The 16,200-nt window shown below is 39.0% G+C and overlaps 1 protein-coding gene across 1 annotated transcript in view; it reads left to right on the forward strand.

Annotated features, from left to right (window-relative positions):
* LOC149141122 (succinate dehydrogenase [ubiquinone] flavoprotein subunit, mitochondrial) overlaps positions 1–16,200 on the forward strand; it is a 76,379-nt gene that overhangs the window by 36,870 nt on the left and 23,309 nt on the right. Inside the window, exons 9-15 of the mRNA XM_089446297.1 lie at positions 286–429; positions 618–805; positions 1,020–1,194; positions 1,594–1,764; positions 9,330–9,399; positions 9,588–9,708; positions 9,812–9,849. Of these exons, the coding sequence (XP_089302423.1) occupies positions 286–429; positions 618–805; positions 1,020–1,194; positions 1,594–1,764; positions 9,330–9,399; positions 9,588–9,708; positions 9,812–9,849 (907 nt within the window). The remainder of the gene's footprint in view (positions 1–285; positions 430–617; positions 806–1,019; positions 1,195–1,593; positions 1,765–9,329; positions 9,400–9,587; positions 9,709–9,811; positions 9,850–16,200) is intronic.

Here is a 16,200-nt window from a genome sequence, read left to right on the forward strand (position 1 = left end):
TACTGTTTGATAAAATGAAGACATGGACTTCCCTATAAATCTTCCTGTCCATTGTGAATTGGACCCTAGAACAAATTAAAAAACTCCCACTGGACATCTTTTTAAAAATTTTGTATTACTTCCTGTGTATTAAAGAAATATCCTTTTGTTTACCCCAAAAAGGAGAGTACAATTTTATTGTACTGTGTGCGACAAAGGGATGCAGTGATTTTTCAATACCTAGTTGCAGTAATTTCTGTTTAATATTCACATTGACTTTATGGCTATGGTTGTTCAAAAAAATAGGATCCCGTGGTGAAGGAGGGATTTTGCGTAACAGTGAAGGTGAGAGATTTATGGAGAGATATGCTCCAACTGCAAAGGATCTGGCTTCTAGAGATGTTGTGTCCAGGTCCATGACTATGGAAATTCGTGAAGGCCGTGGTGTTGGTATGATTGTACAAAAATCTTTTGTTCTTTTGGAAAAAATGAGTAGAAGGTCATGTGAACTGTATGTTGTATTACAGGCTCGCAATAACAGCCTTCCCTTAGTTTAGTTGGACTTTGATAATGTCTTATGTGAACTGTTTCTTTTCATAAAGTTGTTTATAACTGCTAAAATATTTTCTCTGTTGCAGGGCCCATGAAAGATCACATATATCTCCATTTAAATCACTTGCCCCCAGAGGTCTTGAAAGAGAGGCTTCCTGGTATTTCAGAAACTGCAGCAATCTTTGCAGGGGTTGATGTTACCAAGGAACCTATACCTGTTTTACCTACTGTCCATTATAACATGGGTGGCATTCCAACAAACCATTTTGGGGAGGTAGTATTGTTTATCTAGAAATATCCTGTTTGTTACATGTATTTTTGGTGGAGATAATGTTTTCATGTTCAGAAGTGAGCTTGTCACTTAAGATCAGACTTTAACAAACTTCCTTTTGGCTTGAAAGATGTTCTCTTTGTTCTGTGAAAATGGGTTTTGCTACACTATATTTCAATATAATCATGACATTACTCTACTCATTTTTTTTTTGTAGGTTGTGAATATCATAGGCGATAACCCTGATGCCGTTATACCTGGATTATTCGCTGCTGGAGAGGCATCATGTGCATCAGTTCATGGTGCTAATCGACTTGGTGCGAACTCCCTTCTTGATATTGTAGTGTTTGGTCGAGCTTGCGCCAACAGGGTTGCTGACCTATACAGACCCGGTGAGTCTTTGACATTTCCTTGTATAGGCCTGACAGGCATGGGCAGGTTTCACTATAATATTAAATATAGTTATATTTTCTAAATATCTGAAGCCCTCACAGATTTTTGTTTCTCTAACTTTCAGAATGCAAACATAAAGTAAACCGGACTATACTAAAGTCAAACATATTATATGTAGTCCGTTGATGTCAATTTTTCTAAATACACTAACAACATTCATTTGTTCCGTTGTTATGTTAAAACTCTAAATACTCAAATTTGAAACGATGGGAAACATATTTCCTGATATTGAAGCATTATCGACTTGCTAAGTTTTTCCTTTTGATTCGGTATCTTGCACACAGATTAAAGATGTTTAATGCCCTGCATTTTAATGAGATTTTGGTGTTATGGAGCAGGTGAAAAACAGAAACCCTTGCCTGGCAATGCTGGAGAAAGGACAATTGCTTGGATGGATAAATTAAGGAATGCAAATGGTAGCTTGCCTACATCAAAGATACGTCTTAACATGCAGAGAGTGATGCAGAACAATGCGGCTGTCTTCCGCACTCAAGAAACTTTGGAGGAAGGTAAATATTTAAGTGTTATTGTTATTATTTCTCCAGCTTGTCACTTTCCTCTAACTGTGAATCCTCGTTGTAATTTTACAGACTCTGTTAATGGTCTGTAAATTTGTGTGTGGCCTCTTTCCCAATCATGTCTTCTGTAATGCTCTACTTATACTTGTTTCCCTCTTTATTTGAGGCAGTTCACTTCTTATTAATTATGATTCCTGATCTTCAGGAATAGTAAGGAAGGAATTATCAACAAATGACCATTGACCAACTGCCTGACAGCAGGGTCGGGCAGGGGGACGCTCTAATTAATTCTTGACAATCTCAATTGCAAATATATCACAGTTTTGATGGCTGTTATGTTGATTTCTGGTAGCATCTGATGTGCTCTAAGTCTCAAAATTTGCAGGGAGGCTAAAACACATGCATTCTCCAATGCCCATAAATCGTTTTGGGAAATTCCACCCAGAGATAGTTTTATTAAAATAATTAATTATTTTTAATGGGTGCCTAAGTCTAAACTTAGGGAATTAAAATAATTAAAGGGTATTAATCTAACTATGGGTGAAACTTCTAGAAGAAAACGGAGATCGAGTTCAAATGATCCGAGCCATTAATTAGAATCTAATCTAGGCAGTTGGTTCTCAATTGGAGGAATATAAGAAGGACATCGATGGGCACTTGGAGAACACATAGAGTGGAGATCAAAGGATCAAATTTCTGAAGTAGAGTAGCTGTGAGAGAGGAATTCAAAGTGATCTTTTGCAGTGAGGGGCAAGGATAGTATCCGAAGGGAAGTTTTCCTGGTTGGAGAGTACAAGGCAAAGAGGGCAGAACGATGTCCAGATAGAGGCTGACGCTGATCCACATAGTTGCAGCGTAGAGCCTAGAGGGAGATCGAATTCCTACTGAAGAAATCGAGTTTCAAAAGCCGGGAGCTTGAGTGTGAGACTAGGAGGCAAAAATTCGAAGTTTCCAACCAACAGAGGGTCAGAAGGAGGAGCAACACAGTCCCTATCAGAGGTGATGCAGAGACTGCGTAGGGTTGACGCAGTTCCGTGCAGAGGCTGACACAGAAGGGACATAGAGGCTTAGTTCCAGTTCAGGTCAGTGCTGGTTCTTCCAGTGACAGGGTGAGATCATCTCACTATTCATTTTGTCCAGTTTCTCTCTTTATCGGATAGCTAGTTGGGCATCCAATGAATTGTACTTAGAATTACTATTGCTTAATAAAAAAACCCTCAACTGCTACACCGGTTTTCTTGCATTGCGTTTTTCCGGGAACATTTGTCCAAAAATAACTGTGTAGATGTGTTGCTTATTCCTTTCTTGCTCAATTTCTTGTTTCCGCATTTTATTTAAATGCTGAAGGTTGCAGTGTATTAGTTTCGGTGTTTACTATAAGAAACAATAAATAATTTTGTTCAGTAATTAACAAGTAGAAGAAACGTAATCGGTTGCTGCAGTAGAAATTTGGGCTTCCAAATTTTCACATGGTATCAGAGCTGCAAGTGAAACAAGAGAGCAGTGCCGGAAGAGCCCAACGTTGAAGGAAGAAGGGAAGTTGAAGTGCTGCATAGGCAACAAATTGAATCCCTAGAGGGATTGCGCAATTCAGGCTAGGAGGGCAAGATTTTTGTGGTAAATCTCTCTCTGAGTTGGTCGACAGAGAGGTAGGATTTCTAGATCAAAATATGTTAGTGGCAGAGGGAGCAACGTAGTAGTAGCTTTAGCGAAGAAGGGTTTCTGATGTGACGTAGTTTTCTATAGGCAGTTGCTGGGCAGAAAGACGTCAGAAGAAAGAAGAGACACTTGAGGGAATTTCTTCCTCAGAGAAATCCTAGCCAGGGAATTCAAATTCTCATTTGCTGAGCAGGAGCAGCAGAGAGGAGGTCATTCAGCTTTTTCAATTGGTAGAAATGGCAGCCAGTGGGTTAAGAGATCAGGATCGGTTGGATGGTGCATCCAACTATATGATCTGGAAGGCAAGGATTTCATGCCTTCTGGATGAACATTTTCTCAAGACCTAAGTCGACTGTGTGGTAGCTGTGCCCGTGGATCTAGATCTGCGCAACAAGTACAACGGAGAAATGCCGAAGACAAAGAGAATGATCCTTGATGGAGTGAAGGATCATGTGGTCTGTCACATTGCTTGCAGGGGGACTACCAAGGAGATGTGGGATGCATTGTCGACGCTGTATCAAGGATCTTTCGAGCAGCGAAAGATGTATTTAGAGCAAAAGATGAGGTCCACGCAGATGCAGAAGGGGGAACACATTGATCTGTTCCTTGCAAAGCTTCAGGAGACCGGAGATGAGATAGTAGTTGTGGGGTTTATGCCTCAGTCTTCTGAGATGGTAGGATTGGCTCTCAACTCAGTTTCAGAGGAGTGGCAAGTATTTGTCCAGAGCATTCTGGGCAGGGAGAACTTGCTGGACTGGGAAAGAATGTGGGCAACTCTTAAGCAAGAGGAGTTGAGGAGAGACTTGGTCAAGTGTAAACTTGACGAAAGCAGCAACAGTGGGTCGAAGCCCAAGGAGGAGGAAGAGAATGCAACCTTGGCATCCAAGGGGCAGTAGGAGCAGCGGAGGCGGAGGAAGGACGTCTCGAAGATCAAATGCTTCAAGTGTGATGAATTCGGTCACTACGCAACATAATGTCCCCTCAGGAAAAAGGACAAAGATGAGAAGCACGATCCGAAGGGTGCACCTGCGAAGATCAAGGAGAAGGAGTTTGCCATGACAACCCAGATACCTCCACGAGGGAGGTGGGGTGATCTAGAGCTGTAGTTCGAAAGAACTGCAGATGGGCAGGATCCTTGAGGAGCCCACCTCTCAGATCAATTCCTTGCTACAGGAGCCTAGACCAGAAGTAGCAGGATGGACCAGTGTCAGTTGGTGCATAGGAGTGTCGGAGTGACAGTTGTAGTGGCTAGGAGCGCCAAAAACTGAGCAATGCAGTTGGCACAGAGCAGAGGTCAGCAGCAGCGCAGAGGCTTCAAAGGGTCAACGTAGAGATGAGCAGTAGTCAGACTCCAACAACGAGATGGATCATACTGAACACTTGTTCAGTAATTTAGGATGCTTTTTCGTTGTTGATGCAGTAGTAGCAACAGTTGGAGAAGGTTGCAATGCAGATGCAGTATTGGCAGTGGCAGTGCCAGCTGCAGCACAAATGCAAAATTTGAGAGGGAGTTGCAGTACATATGTAGTGTTGGCAGTGGCAGGGCCAACAATAGTACAAATGCAACGTTTGCGCAGTAGTTGGTGGGTAGCGATGTCAGACATCAACAACGCATAGGGAGATGTTTCAGAGTTAGAGTGATGCTTCAACATGTCGCATTACTAAAGCACATTCCATGCTAAGAGGGAGTGTTGATTTCTGGTGGCATCGAATGTGCTCTAAGTCTCAAAATTTGCAGGGAGGCTTAGGCACATGCATTCTCCAATACCCAGAAATCGTTTTGGGAAATTCCGCACAGAGACAATTTTATTAAAATAATTAATTATTTTTAATGGGTGCCTAATTCTAAAGTTAGGAAATTAAAATAATTAAAGAGTATTAATCTAGTTGTGGGTGAAACTTCTAGATGAAGACAAAGATTGAGTCCAAATGATTTGAGCCATTGGTTCTCAACTAGAGGATTATAAGGACATCGATGGGCACTTGGAGAACACATCGATTGGAGATCAGAGGATCGAATTTCTAAAGCAGAGCAACTGTCGGAGAGGAATTCGAAGTGATCTTTTGCAGTGAGGGGCAGGGATAGTATCCAAAGGGAAGTTTTCCTAGTCGGAAAGTACAAGGCAGAGAGGGCAGAACAACGTCCATAGAAGAGTCTGACGCTTGCCCACGCAGTTGTCGGACAGAGCCTAGAGGGAGATCGAATTCCTATTGAGGAAATTGAGTTTCAGAAGTCGGAGTGTGATACCGGGAGGCAAAAATTCGAAGTTTCTAGCTAATAGAGGGTCAGAAGGAGGAGCAACGCAATCCCCAACAGAGGTGATGCAAAGATTGCGTAGTGCAAAGGCTCAGTTCTAGTTCAGATCAGTGCCGGTTCTTCCAGTGACAGGGTGAGATCATCTTACTATTCATTTTGTCCACTTTCTCTCTCTGTATTGGATAGCCAGTTGGGCATCCAACAAATTGTACTCAGAATTACTACTGCTTAATAATAAAACCCTCAGCTGCTGCACCGATTTTCTTGCATTGGGATTTTCCGGGGACATTTGTCCAAAAATGACTGTGTAGATGTGTTGCATATTTCTTTCTTGCTTAGTTTCTTGTTTCCACATTTTATTTAAATGGTGAAGGCTACAGTGTATTAGTTTTGGTGTTTAATCTAGGAAACAATATAATTTTGTTTAGTAATTAGCAAATAGAAGAAACGTAATTAGTTGTTGCAGTAGAAATTTGGGCTTCCAAATTTTCACATGTTACATATAGAGTGGGGGATAGGGGGCAACCTTGTTGGATGGAATGAAGCAATCTAACTGCTTATGACTTAGTCTGATTAACAGATAGAAAAGTATGCCCATTGCTAATGCTTCAACAGATTGAGCTTTGAACTGCTCTAATAACTTACAAAATTTTTCATTATATGGTCAAGATACTCATTATCGCAGATTGAAGAATGCTCTGATTGGGCTGATGAATGCACAACATGCTTGGGATTTCAGATCGATGAGTTGTTACATATGTTGGGCTTTTCTAATGTTTGTTCAGATTTATCTTTGGTTCTGATCCACTTGTCTTGGTCTTTTATGTAGATGATTTTATTATTATAGGAGCCTTGAACAACTCATAATATGGTGTGAGAAGAATTTGGCCAATGAGGTTGACATGAAGGACATTGAAGGTTAGCAGGTCACTGTTGAAGTCTTCCTTGTACTGAAGAGCTTCTAGAGTATAGAAGGGAGCAATGGTCCAGGGGTATGTTCCTTCAGATTCAAAGGTGGTCCACATTCCTTTGAAGCCTCTGGTAGAGAGAGTTGAGGACGTGAAGAGAGTATCTTGGTTTGGTCGAGAATACTTTCCTCGAAAAGAAGGTGTGTTAGATTCCCAGCTGCTCAGAAAGTACTCTTCAGGGGCAGTGGACACCTTTTGAGTAGTGAACTCAGTACCTCTGCAGCATGCTACTGGCAAGCCCTTAGCGGGCACAACAGTTATAAGCAGATAGAGGCTGAATGCATGCCTCTAGCATGCTTGTGCTATCCACAGATTTCTTCAAGTTGCAACTGCTGTCATGAAATTAGAGCATCACTTCTATCCACAGATTTCTTTGAGTCATAACTGCTGTCATGGAATTAGAATGCCATATGCTTTCCTATTTTAGTTTCTATTCTAGACACAGCAGAATAGCTTCAGTTCTATTTTTGAGTTAGTTTTCTGTTTATGAGTTACTTTTACAATTTTAGGAAAACAGCATTATATAGGTAGAATTTTCTAGAGAGATAGGTTGCTGATTTTTAGGAGAGGGTCAAAGTGTTTCTGCTTAGTATATGGAAATAGTGTGATGCTTTTGGTGCCAACTTTGAGATTTCTTCATTACCATCTATCAGCACAACTTGCAGAGGCAAAGTGAATGAGTAATGCCTCAGGATGGACTATGTTTACTTGCCCTATGAGCAGAATTATGCACCCTTTGGGAGATCAAACACTAAGATATGTGTGCTTTTTGACCAAAATTCAATTGCCAATGCAGAAACAAAGTTTCCTTAGCTTTGAACACTTATTCTTTGTTGCCTATTATTTCACTTGTCAAGAAAAAAGCAAAATATCTAGGAATCATATAGGTTTGACTAAATACTATAGGTAAATGGGATTAGAGAGTACAATCAGTGTCCACTGTCCAGAAGACTGGGATGTAGAAAACTCCTCAATGCTAAATTAGTGCCCAAGAAAAAGAAACCCTAATTACACTAAAAAAAGGAAAATAACATGAGATATGTAAAGCAAAACTGTCTATAGCACTCCTAGAGCTGCTTTTCACGATAACATTAATAAAAGTGATTTGTGACCTATGTCACAGAGTTCGCCAAATTTGAAGATTCAGGTTCGAAATTCGGCGGACCTCAAAAAAAATTGAAATTCGTTCAGGTTCACTGAACCTAATCGAATTCAAACCTGAAATGAAACTGAACGAACTTGAACGCGAATTTAATTGAATTTTTTTAAGGTTCGATTTAGGGCTTTGCTTCGAAATTTTATTAAAAAGGAGCCCCCCTATGTCTTTTTATTCATGTCGCTTCTCGTTGCCACGTGCATGTTCGCACGTCTCTGCCCTGGAAGTCTCCTTTTGCGGTGCGTTGGTTTTATGCTACCTATAAGTGGATAACAACAACACAAGTGTGGACTTTCAAACGCTTACTCACTTTTTCCTTTCACTGATTTAGAATACGTAAGATAATCTGTCGTATAAATTTAAGCAGGCAACTTTTTTGAATTATTTATATTCGTAAGGAGGAATAGCCCACATTTCCGGCATTTTCAGGCGTTTGTACTTAGTTCCTTTTCACTGGTATTCGTGGCACATTCACTATTTTGGATAAGTAGCAACGTTTTAAGTTTTGGTTTTAGTGTCGTAACCTTTTTATTGTATGGGCACCACGAGTTTTATGAGGCTATGAACTCTCAAATGAAAATATATAAATATTACTATTCGAGAATCGATTGTCATTTTATGAAATGAGTGTACATGTTTGCCATATAGTTTATATGTTATGATAAATATGTAAATATGTTATATTTGTTATATAACAAAATATTTTTTGTTATTTTAAAATTTGTTAGAGATTTCGTATCTCTTTTCAGTTTTGTTTTTCAGTTGAATTGATGGCATATCCATTTTTTTAAAAGTGAAAACGTTTAAAGTTTTGGACCTTGGTTTTATATGTGAACTTTTTTTAATGATACACGAGGATTATGAGGAAAATATAGAAATGTTTTTTTGATATCCATGGATGTGAACTGACTATACGTGTTTTCCATTAAGTGTGTATTTTATGATACATATTTAAATATGTTATATTTAATATTAAAAATATTATATATATATATATATATATATATTATTAAAAATATGTATAGTCGAACCTCATTCGAACCTGATCGGAAACTTCGAATTCGAATCGAACTTAATCATTGTCGAACTCGAATTCGAACTCGAACCGTGTGACATAGTTTGTGACCTGTCAACTCTCCATTTCCCTTGGGGACTTATAGCTGAGACTCGAGAGAAACTGACTATTCTGTTGAACTTTTTTCCATGACTATCCAACATTTCCTTCGTAGAACCCATTTCGCTTCTGATTAAAGATTTGTCCCCTGCACGCAAGTTACAACATTTGGATGAGCTATATATATATATATAGAACATTTTTTTCTGTAGGATCCACTCATAAATATGCACAAGCAAGATTTGGATCCAAGTATAACACGTCATATACTGGGATTGGACAATTGGCAGATATTCATTTTGTGGGACTTATGATCTTTTGACATGTTTTAATTGCAGCAATTTGCTTTTGTGGAAGATTTTTATCTATTAACTTAAGCTTATTTGAGCCTTAATGTTTCAGGATGTACCCTAATCGATGAAACTTGGAAGAGCTTTGGTGATGTCAAAGTAACTGACAGAAGTCTGATATGGTATGTAAGCAAATATCAAATAAAGAAAATTACGAATAGGACTCACAGACTTAGATATGGAAGTCTGCACAAATGATGATTACCAGGTAGCAGCCAAGATAGATTCAAGAATAGTGTTCTTGGAAAGACATCTGAAATCTTTTATTTGGCCTGAAACCTTGTAATTAATATTTTTGAATGTCTTGCAGGAATTCAGATTTAATTGAGACAATTGAACTGGAAAACCTTCTAATAAATGCTTCAATTACAATGCACTCAGCAGAGGCTAGGAAAGAGAGCAGAGGAGCACATGCTCGTGAAGACTTTACAGTAATATACACTTTTCACTTCATAGAGTTTTTCCAGCTGTTACTGTAGTTGCTAATTTCTTATATTGATATATATCTAAAATCTGATGGTGATTTTTGTGCAGACAAGAGACGATGTAAACTGGATGAGGCACACACTTGGGTTAGTATCTGACAAATTTATGGACTATTATAGTCATTAAGACAGTCTTTTGCAATGACAAATTGTCTACAAGCCCAGTTATCTGTTGAAATATATTATGATCTGGTTCTATTTCTAATTTCTATGGCACAACTAAGAAATTAAAAAAATTGAAATGCCTAGAAATATGTTAATTACCAAATTTTTTCTAGTTTTAGTTAAGTCTCTTGCATGAATAAATGGTCCCAGGCACTTTTTTCTGTAAAATTGACTGCTTTCCCAGTGAAACCCATCTTCAGTAATTGGAATAGATATCACTCAGGTGATGATCCAGAATATTTGGAAAATAATGGCCCTTAAAGGGCCAGCCGGTCACAAATGCAATATCGTTAAGAGCACTTGTGACAAAACCTTGGGGTACTTTCCGTGACTAATCTTAGATGTGCTTACAGTCAGTGTACTGTCCATCCTTTATCAGCTTGAAAGTTGTAGTAATCGGAAATCCCAACTGGCAGGTTTCATTTCATCCTCGTTATGTTTGGACTCTTAGATGGCTATATTCAACATAGAACATTTATCATGCTGTGGCTTACATGAAAGATGGTATACCTTTATTGCCTAGTGTATAAGATTTTATAAATGCGCACACATAATAAGCATGAGAGCTCAAGAAAATAATATATGCCAAATTGGAATAATATTAATAACACTGCAACAGTTACACTACTGGCTTAGCCTGAGGTAGGCATCAGATACATGTACCACTCTCTAATATGTATACCATCACACATTATATATTTACAGTAACCTAAGATGGTTATGGTGGTTGAACCCCCTATGTAACCTTAACATTACTTGTTAGAACTTACATGTTCTATCATGGTTACATACTCAATGACATATTTACTATTTATTACAACTTAATGTTCTATCATGGTTTACATACTCAATGATGTATTTATTATTTAGTATTAACATTAACATTAACATTGGACCAAGCTCCTATGGCCAATTCCTCTCACTCCTATGGCCAATTCCCCTCAGAGTGCCTGGTAACTGACAACGAGCTAGCGTCCCGGTTAACCACCCCATTTGGTCATTATGATTAACATTGGACCAAGCTCCTATGGCCAATTCCTCTCACTCCTATGGCCAATTCCCCTCAGAGTGCCTGGTAACTGACAACAAGCTAGCGTCCCGGTTAACCACCCCATTTGGTCATTATGATGAGGGGGCCTAGACATTATCTCCTTTTCCCTCTCTTGCTCAGCACAGAGTTTTCCAGATATCCAATCTTGGACTCTCCCTTTCAATCACTACACCTATAAGTTATAACATGTTTCTTTTGGTTAAAGTTAGCAATTAGCTTAGATAGACACTTATTTGTGCTGTACTCTTTTCACTTTGTTTTTTTTCTCTTATTTATTTTATAGGAGTTACTTTCACACTCCCACACTGAATGTATCCTTTTGTCCATCTGATCTACTTTTGTGGTCATTTGTTGGACTAATAAAATTCTCATCTCGCCATATCTTATTATCATCCTAGTGTTATGATCTCTTCACATGTTGCTCCAATCATACTTGTCATCAACCAAACATGATTCTCAAAAGTAAGCTCTGAGACTATATAAGATTTTACAAATGCATATACACATAATAAACATAGGATATGGATAATAATATATGTTGAGTATTGTTAATAATGATGCAACAATTACACCAAGGTTAGCTTGAGGTATTCATGAACCAAATATACACACTGTTTTCTCACTTGTGCCATCCCACATTACATTCTTTATGTTGATGTTTTTAGCATCGAACAAGAACTGTTTGCAGAGGTTTAGTGTTGAATGTGTGGAAGTTGTCCAAAAAGGTCTTGCTACCCACCAAAAGTGGGTGACCCTATAGGAGGAATTTTTCTCCATCATCTCTTCCAATTGGTAGCTAGCAGCCCCTAATAGCCACCGAGTAGCTAATGTGATGTGCCATTCATATCTCCGCCCCCTGCATTGGTGATATGTTCATCGCCATCTGTCAAGAACACATGTTGGAAGGTGGGCTTCTGGTTGAAAGATACTTTATTCATTTTGCATTCAGGTGCTTATGCTTGTTTGTATTTTGGGCATTTGGCATGGATTATGGGGTAACTTGGAAGAAGGAAGGGTTTGACCATAATTTTGTTCCCTTACCTTAAATATGGGGTTAATTTTCAACCTTAGTCCAGTGGGACCACCCCTATGGCCCAATGAATTTAGGAGGGGCACTACTTGGCAAACCCCGATCGATATAGCATAGTCCCATCTCTCCCTATTCCTTACTTACCACTTTCCATCTCACATCATGAGCCCCTATTCCACCTCCATTCTTTGGGTTCTACTGACCATGGGTCCACATACCTGAGCCGGGCTTGGAAATTTGCCCCAGGAGGTTGATGTAGCTAAAAGAAAGGAAAGAGCATATGATGGCCACAAAATAAAAGAAATGAAATATTAAAATGCAAAAGATGGCCGGGACATTAAAATTAGCACGTGGGCAAAAGCTAAGCATGGGCTCTACTTCACTCATATGGCCATCCTCGATTCTTGGCCCAATGTTGCCAGATCTCATAGAAGACAAGGAACCCTTGGATGCCCCAACCCCTCAAGGGCGATGAACTTCCCTATCCATAAGGGGTAGCAAGCTCCAAAAACGTTCAGCTACGAGTAGTATTACAAGGAAATAATCTAGAAAAAGTAGAAGGCCATAAGAGGTATGGAAAAACAAAGGATGAGTAAGTAACCCATGCATCCACGATTGCTCCCTCGTCACATCTATACACTCAGGATGTGGAATTCTCCATCATTGTTGGTCGCATTGACCATGACACTCGGCCATGAAGTCTTCTCCCCTCCATACCATCATTATTCACTGATACCTATTGATTTAAGGGTGGACCAAGGACATGTCACTTCCCCTCACGGGATGGAAGTACCTAATGGGGTTGTCTCTTAGCCACTCCTATCTAAGGAAGTAACACTTTTGTGAGATGAAGGCCCTGAATTTGGAAGGGAAACCTTATAGGAAATGTCAAATTGCCCATTACTTGCAAGCTTGATTCACTTAGATGAAAAAGTGATTAAATATACCCAATGATATAAGTTCCAACACTGGATGTTGTGTGTGATTGGCAGGTGGTTTCATCATGTACTCGACAACTTAACTGGGGTCCAAGTCCGCTAGAGGAGCATATCGGCATCCACAGGTGATGAGATGAGAGCCATGGGTCTCTAAACAATGGTAGAGGATCACTTGTATGCACGGGAACCTTTAACACCACATAGCTTTTGCAGTTTGCCCAATATTATTCATGTGATGATGCACCTGGACCAACATGGCCCCTCCCCGACTTAGCAATGATCACATGGTTTGGTAGTTGATCCAAGGCCTAAACGAGGTTTGTCTCACGCGTTGAGGTATGAGAGGGCTAGCGCCATCTTCAGAGCCCTCAAAATTTGAGTAGAGACAAAGATTTACACCACATGGAGACCATGAGACCTAGTTTTGTGCCCCAAGCCCATTTTGGGGTCCACAGGGTGATTTTGATGGAGATCTAGGGGTCAATCCCTAGACCTTGAATTTAGAGGCTCTCTACACTTGTCTTGACACTTGAGGAGCCCAATACATGCCATAGAAGAGTAATTGACTAGCATGACATCAACCTTTTGTCCACTTTGGCTCACACCTGTGGAGATATCTGTGTTTTTGCAAAATCTACAAGGTCAACTTGTGACCTTGCTTGTAGTTTGCCCATTATTTTATGATTTGAGGGGCTTGTAGGCTAAATAGGAGTTAGTAGGACACATATATATTAGAGATCATTCATTTGATCTCTCATGATCATCACTTATTGGAATTTTAGTCTCATTTTAGGATTTCAGACTTGTTCTCTTGTGGATGTTTGGAGATCGTTGGATGCATTTTGACATTTGGAGCTGATCTTGGATGTTGTTTGGAGCTATTCTTTGGTCTAATGGATGGAAATCTTGCATGTTATCTTGTAAGTGCACTCTATTGTTGAATATCTATTTCTTAATGTCTAATGTATGGAATTATTGATTCTAGGTTATGCTAAATTGTGCCCTAATTTGTTGAAGATTAATTGAATTGCCATCTAGATAAATATTGCATGCATTACTCATACTGTATACATAACATGTAATGATTGGTCCTAATGGTGAACTCCTTAAAGCTCTCCCGTGAAAATCCATTTCTCCTTTGCATAGGTAAATGTTTGAAATATTGTTGCTAGGACATCAAATTTCGCCCTCCTTAGGAACATTTTTTGCTAATCTATCTCACCCTAGACCCCATATTCCCAAGGGTCAAGGGACTGATAAAGTTGTTTGGTGATTATACTCAAATCTTATCTATATTTTCTCTCCCAATTCGACCAAGCTTAGAAACTAGGTCTTGGTGCAAATCCGTAGGCAAGGGAGGTTTTGGTGGTTGGGGAGCCTAAACATCAAGAGGATAGTCTTGGTCATAAAATCTATCCTTTTGGTGGACATCCACTTCAATTTCATCCATACACTTTCTTGCCCTAGTTTTTTGCTTAAGAGGAAAGCCCTAGTTTTCCTTGTTTCAACTTAAGGGCTTTCCTAAAGGTTGCATGAACGTTGGCATAACTAATATACATTGTAAGAAACCTTTCTCTTGGCCTTGACCTTTGCGTACTCCAACACTCATCCAATTTATCAAACCCTAGGTCTTGTGCCCTCTTTTCTAGATCCCTTCAAAGAAAGTGAATTGCCTCCTTGTGAACCATTGAACCTAAATTGTGTCTTTTTTGAATATCTCCTAACGAGATCATTTCACACATTTACCCTAGTGCATCTATTATAAGTGATCTCCCTTATAACGAGACTCCTCCCATCGGTGAAAGTTCGTAAAGAGCAGGGGATTTTGGCCGTGGTGAGAGTGGGCTACTACCCCATTGTTGTCCCATTGTCTCGTTTATACCTTGTAGGGTTTCCGTCTCCTAGGATCGCTAGATTATGCAACAATATTTTTTGCGCTGTTTCGGGACATGAGACATGTGTCTTGTTCCCATACAATAATAAAAATCCTTATTTGGCGATTCCATTGGAAGAACGAAGCCCTTGTCCTTCATTGAAATTTATATTAAATGCTTGTAGGGTGAAGCAAGCATCTCTCAAGGCATCTTAAGATTCACCCGGGTGACTTCTGTTTGATTGTCATGCGGTGATAAAGGCAATGGCTCCTTGGGAATTGCATAAGGTTATTATTGATGAGTTTCTACATATTGAAAAAAAGGAAATTGGGATTATTGCATTAGAGGAAATGTCAGCGTAAAAGTGGCCTCCTAAGGAAAAATAACAAAATAATAGTTAAAATAATAAAATAAGAGTGATGAATTTGGGAAGGAAAATAATAAAACTACTTTTTTAATTGTATTTTTTTATTATCTTCTTATAATTTCACTCAAATTTCAAGTGTAGACACTCGTTGGATATGGAATAAATTTTGCATCCAACGTGTACCCATTATGCATACTTTTGAGAAGATCCACGTTGATAAAAATTGCAGATACATTAAAAAAGTAAGTTAAAGACGTTTTTTTAATGTATCTGCAGTTTTGATCAATGTTGGTTTTCTCAAAAGTATGCATAATGGGTACTCATTGATGCAAAATTTAATTTCGCACCCAATGAGTGTCTACACTTGAAATTTGAGTAAACCTATAAGGAGATAAGCCAAAAATACAATTACAAATAGTTGTTTTTTTCCTTTTCCCTCCAAAATATTTATATGTACCTCTTTTTAAATTTAAATGATTTTGATTGGTTTACATATTATGACATGGAAATTATGTGAAAATTTCATGGGCACTTTTAGGCTGAAATTTCCTCTAATGGGTCATCGTTTGACAATGATCCAATATATGAAACTGATGATGATTCTATCTTTTGTTTCGCTCCCCTCATCATATCACTCCCTGCATGTCTTAGAGGACACTAGTGGGATGATATGCCTGACGTTGGCCTTGCATCGAAAGTTCATAAGCTTGATCATTGAGTTCTCCATATTTAGAGTGGAAAAAATGACCCAATGGTGTGGGTTTGAGTCATGTTCTCCTTTCTTGTCCATGACTCCTTTACATGATTTTGGATGGTCTTATTTTCCTACCTCCCACCCTTGTGATCTAACATATCATTGTTGTGATTATTATGCTTATTTTTGGTTCAATATCATGATTCATCATAGGGATAAAAGGAATGATATTGATCTAATAATATGTTGGTTACATTGGGTATATGATTATACCTAGCTCATGCATAGTGTGATAGCATTGCATGGTAGTGTGTAGGCG

The sequence above is a fragment of the Pinus tabuliformis genome, chromosome X, assembly GCF_031772625.1.
Source record: "Pinus tabuliformis cultivar Carrire ecotype Pingquan chromosome X, CPIR1, whole genome shotgun sequence".
NCBI lineage: Eukaryota > Viridiplantae > Streptophyta > Pinopsida > Pinales > Pinaceae > Pinus > Pinus tabuliformis.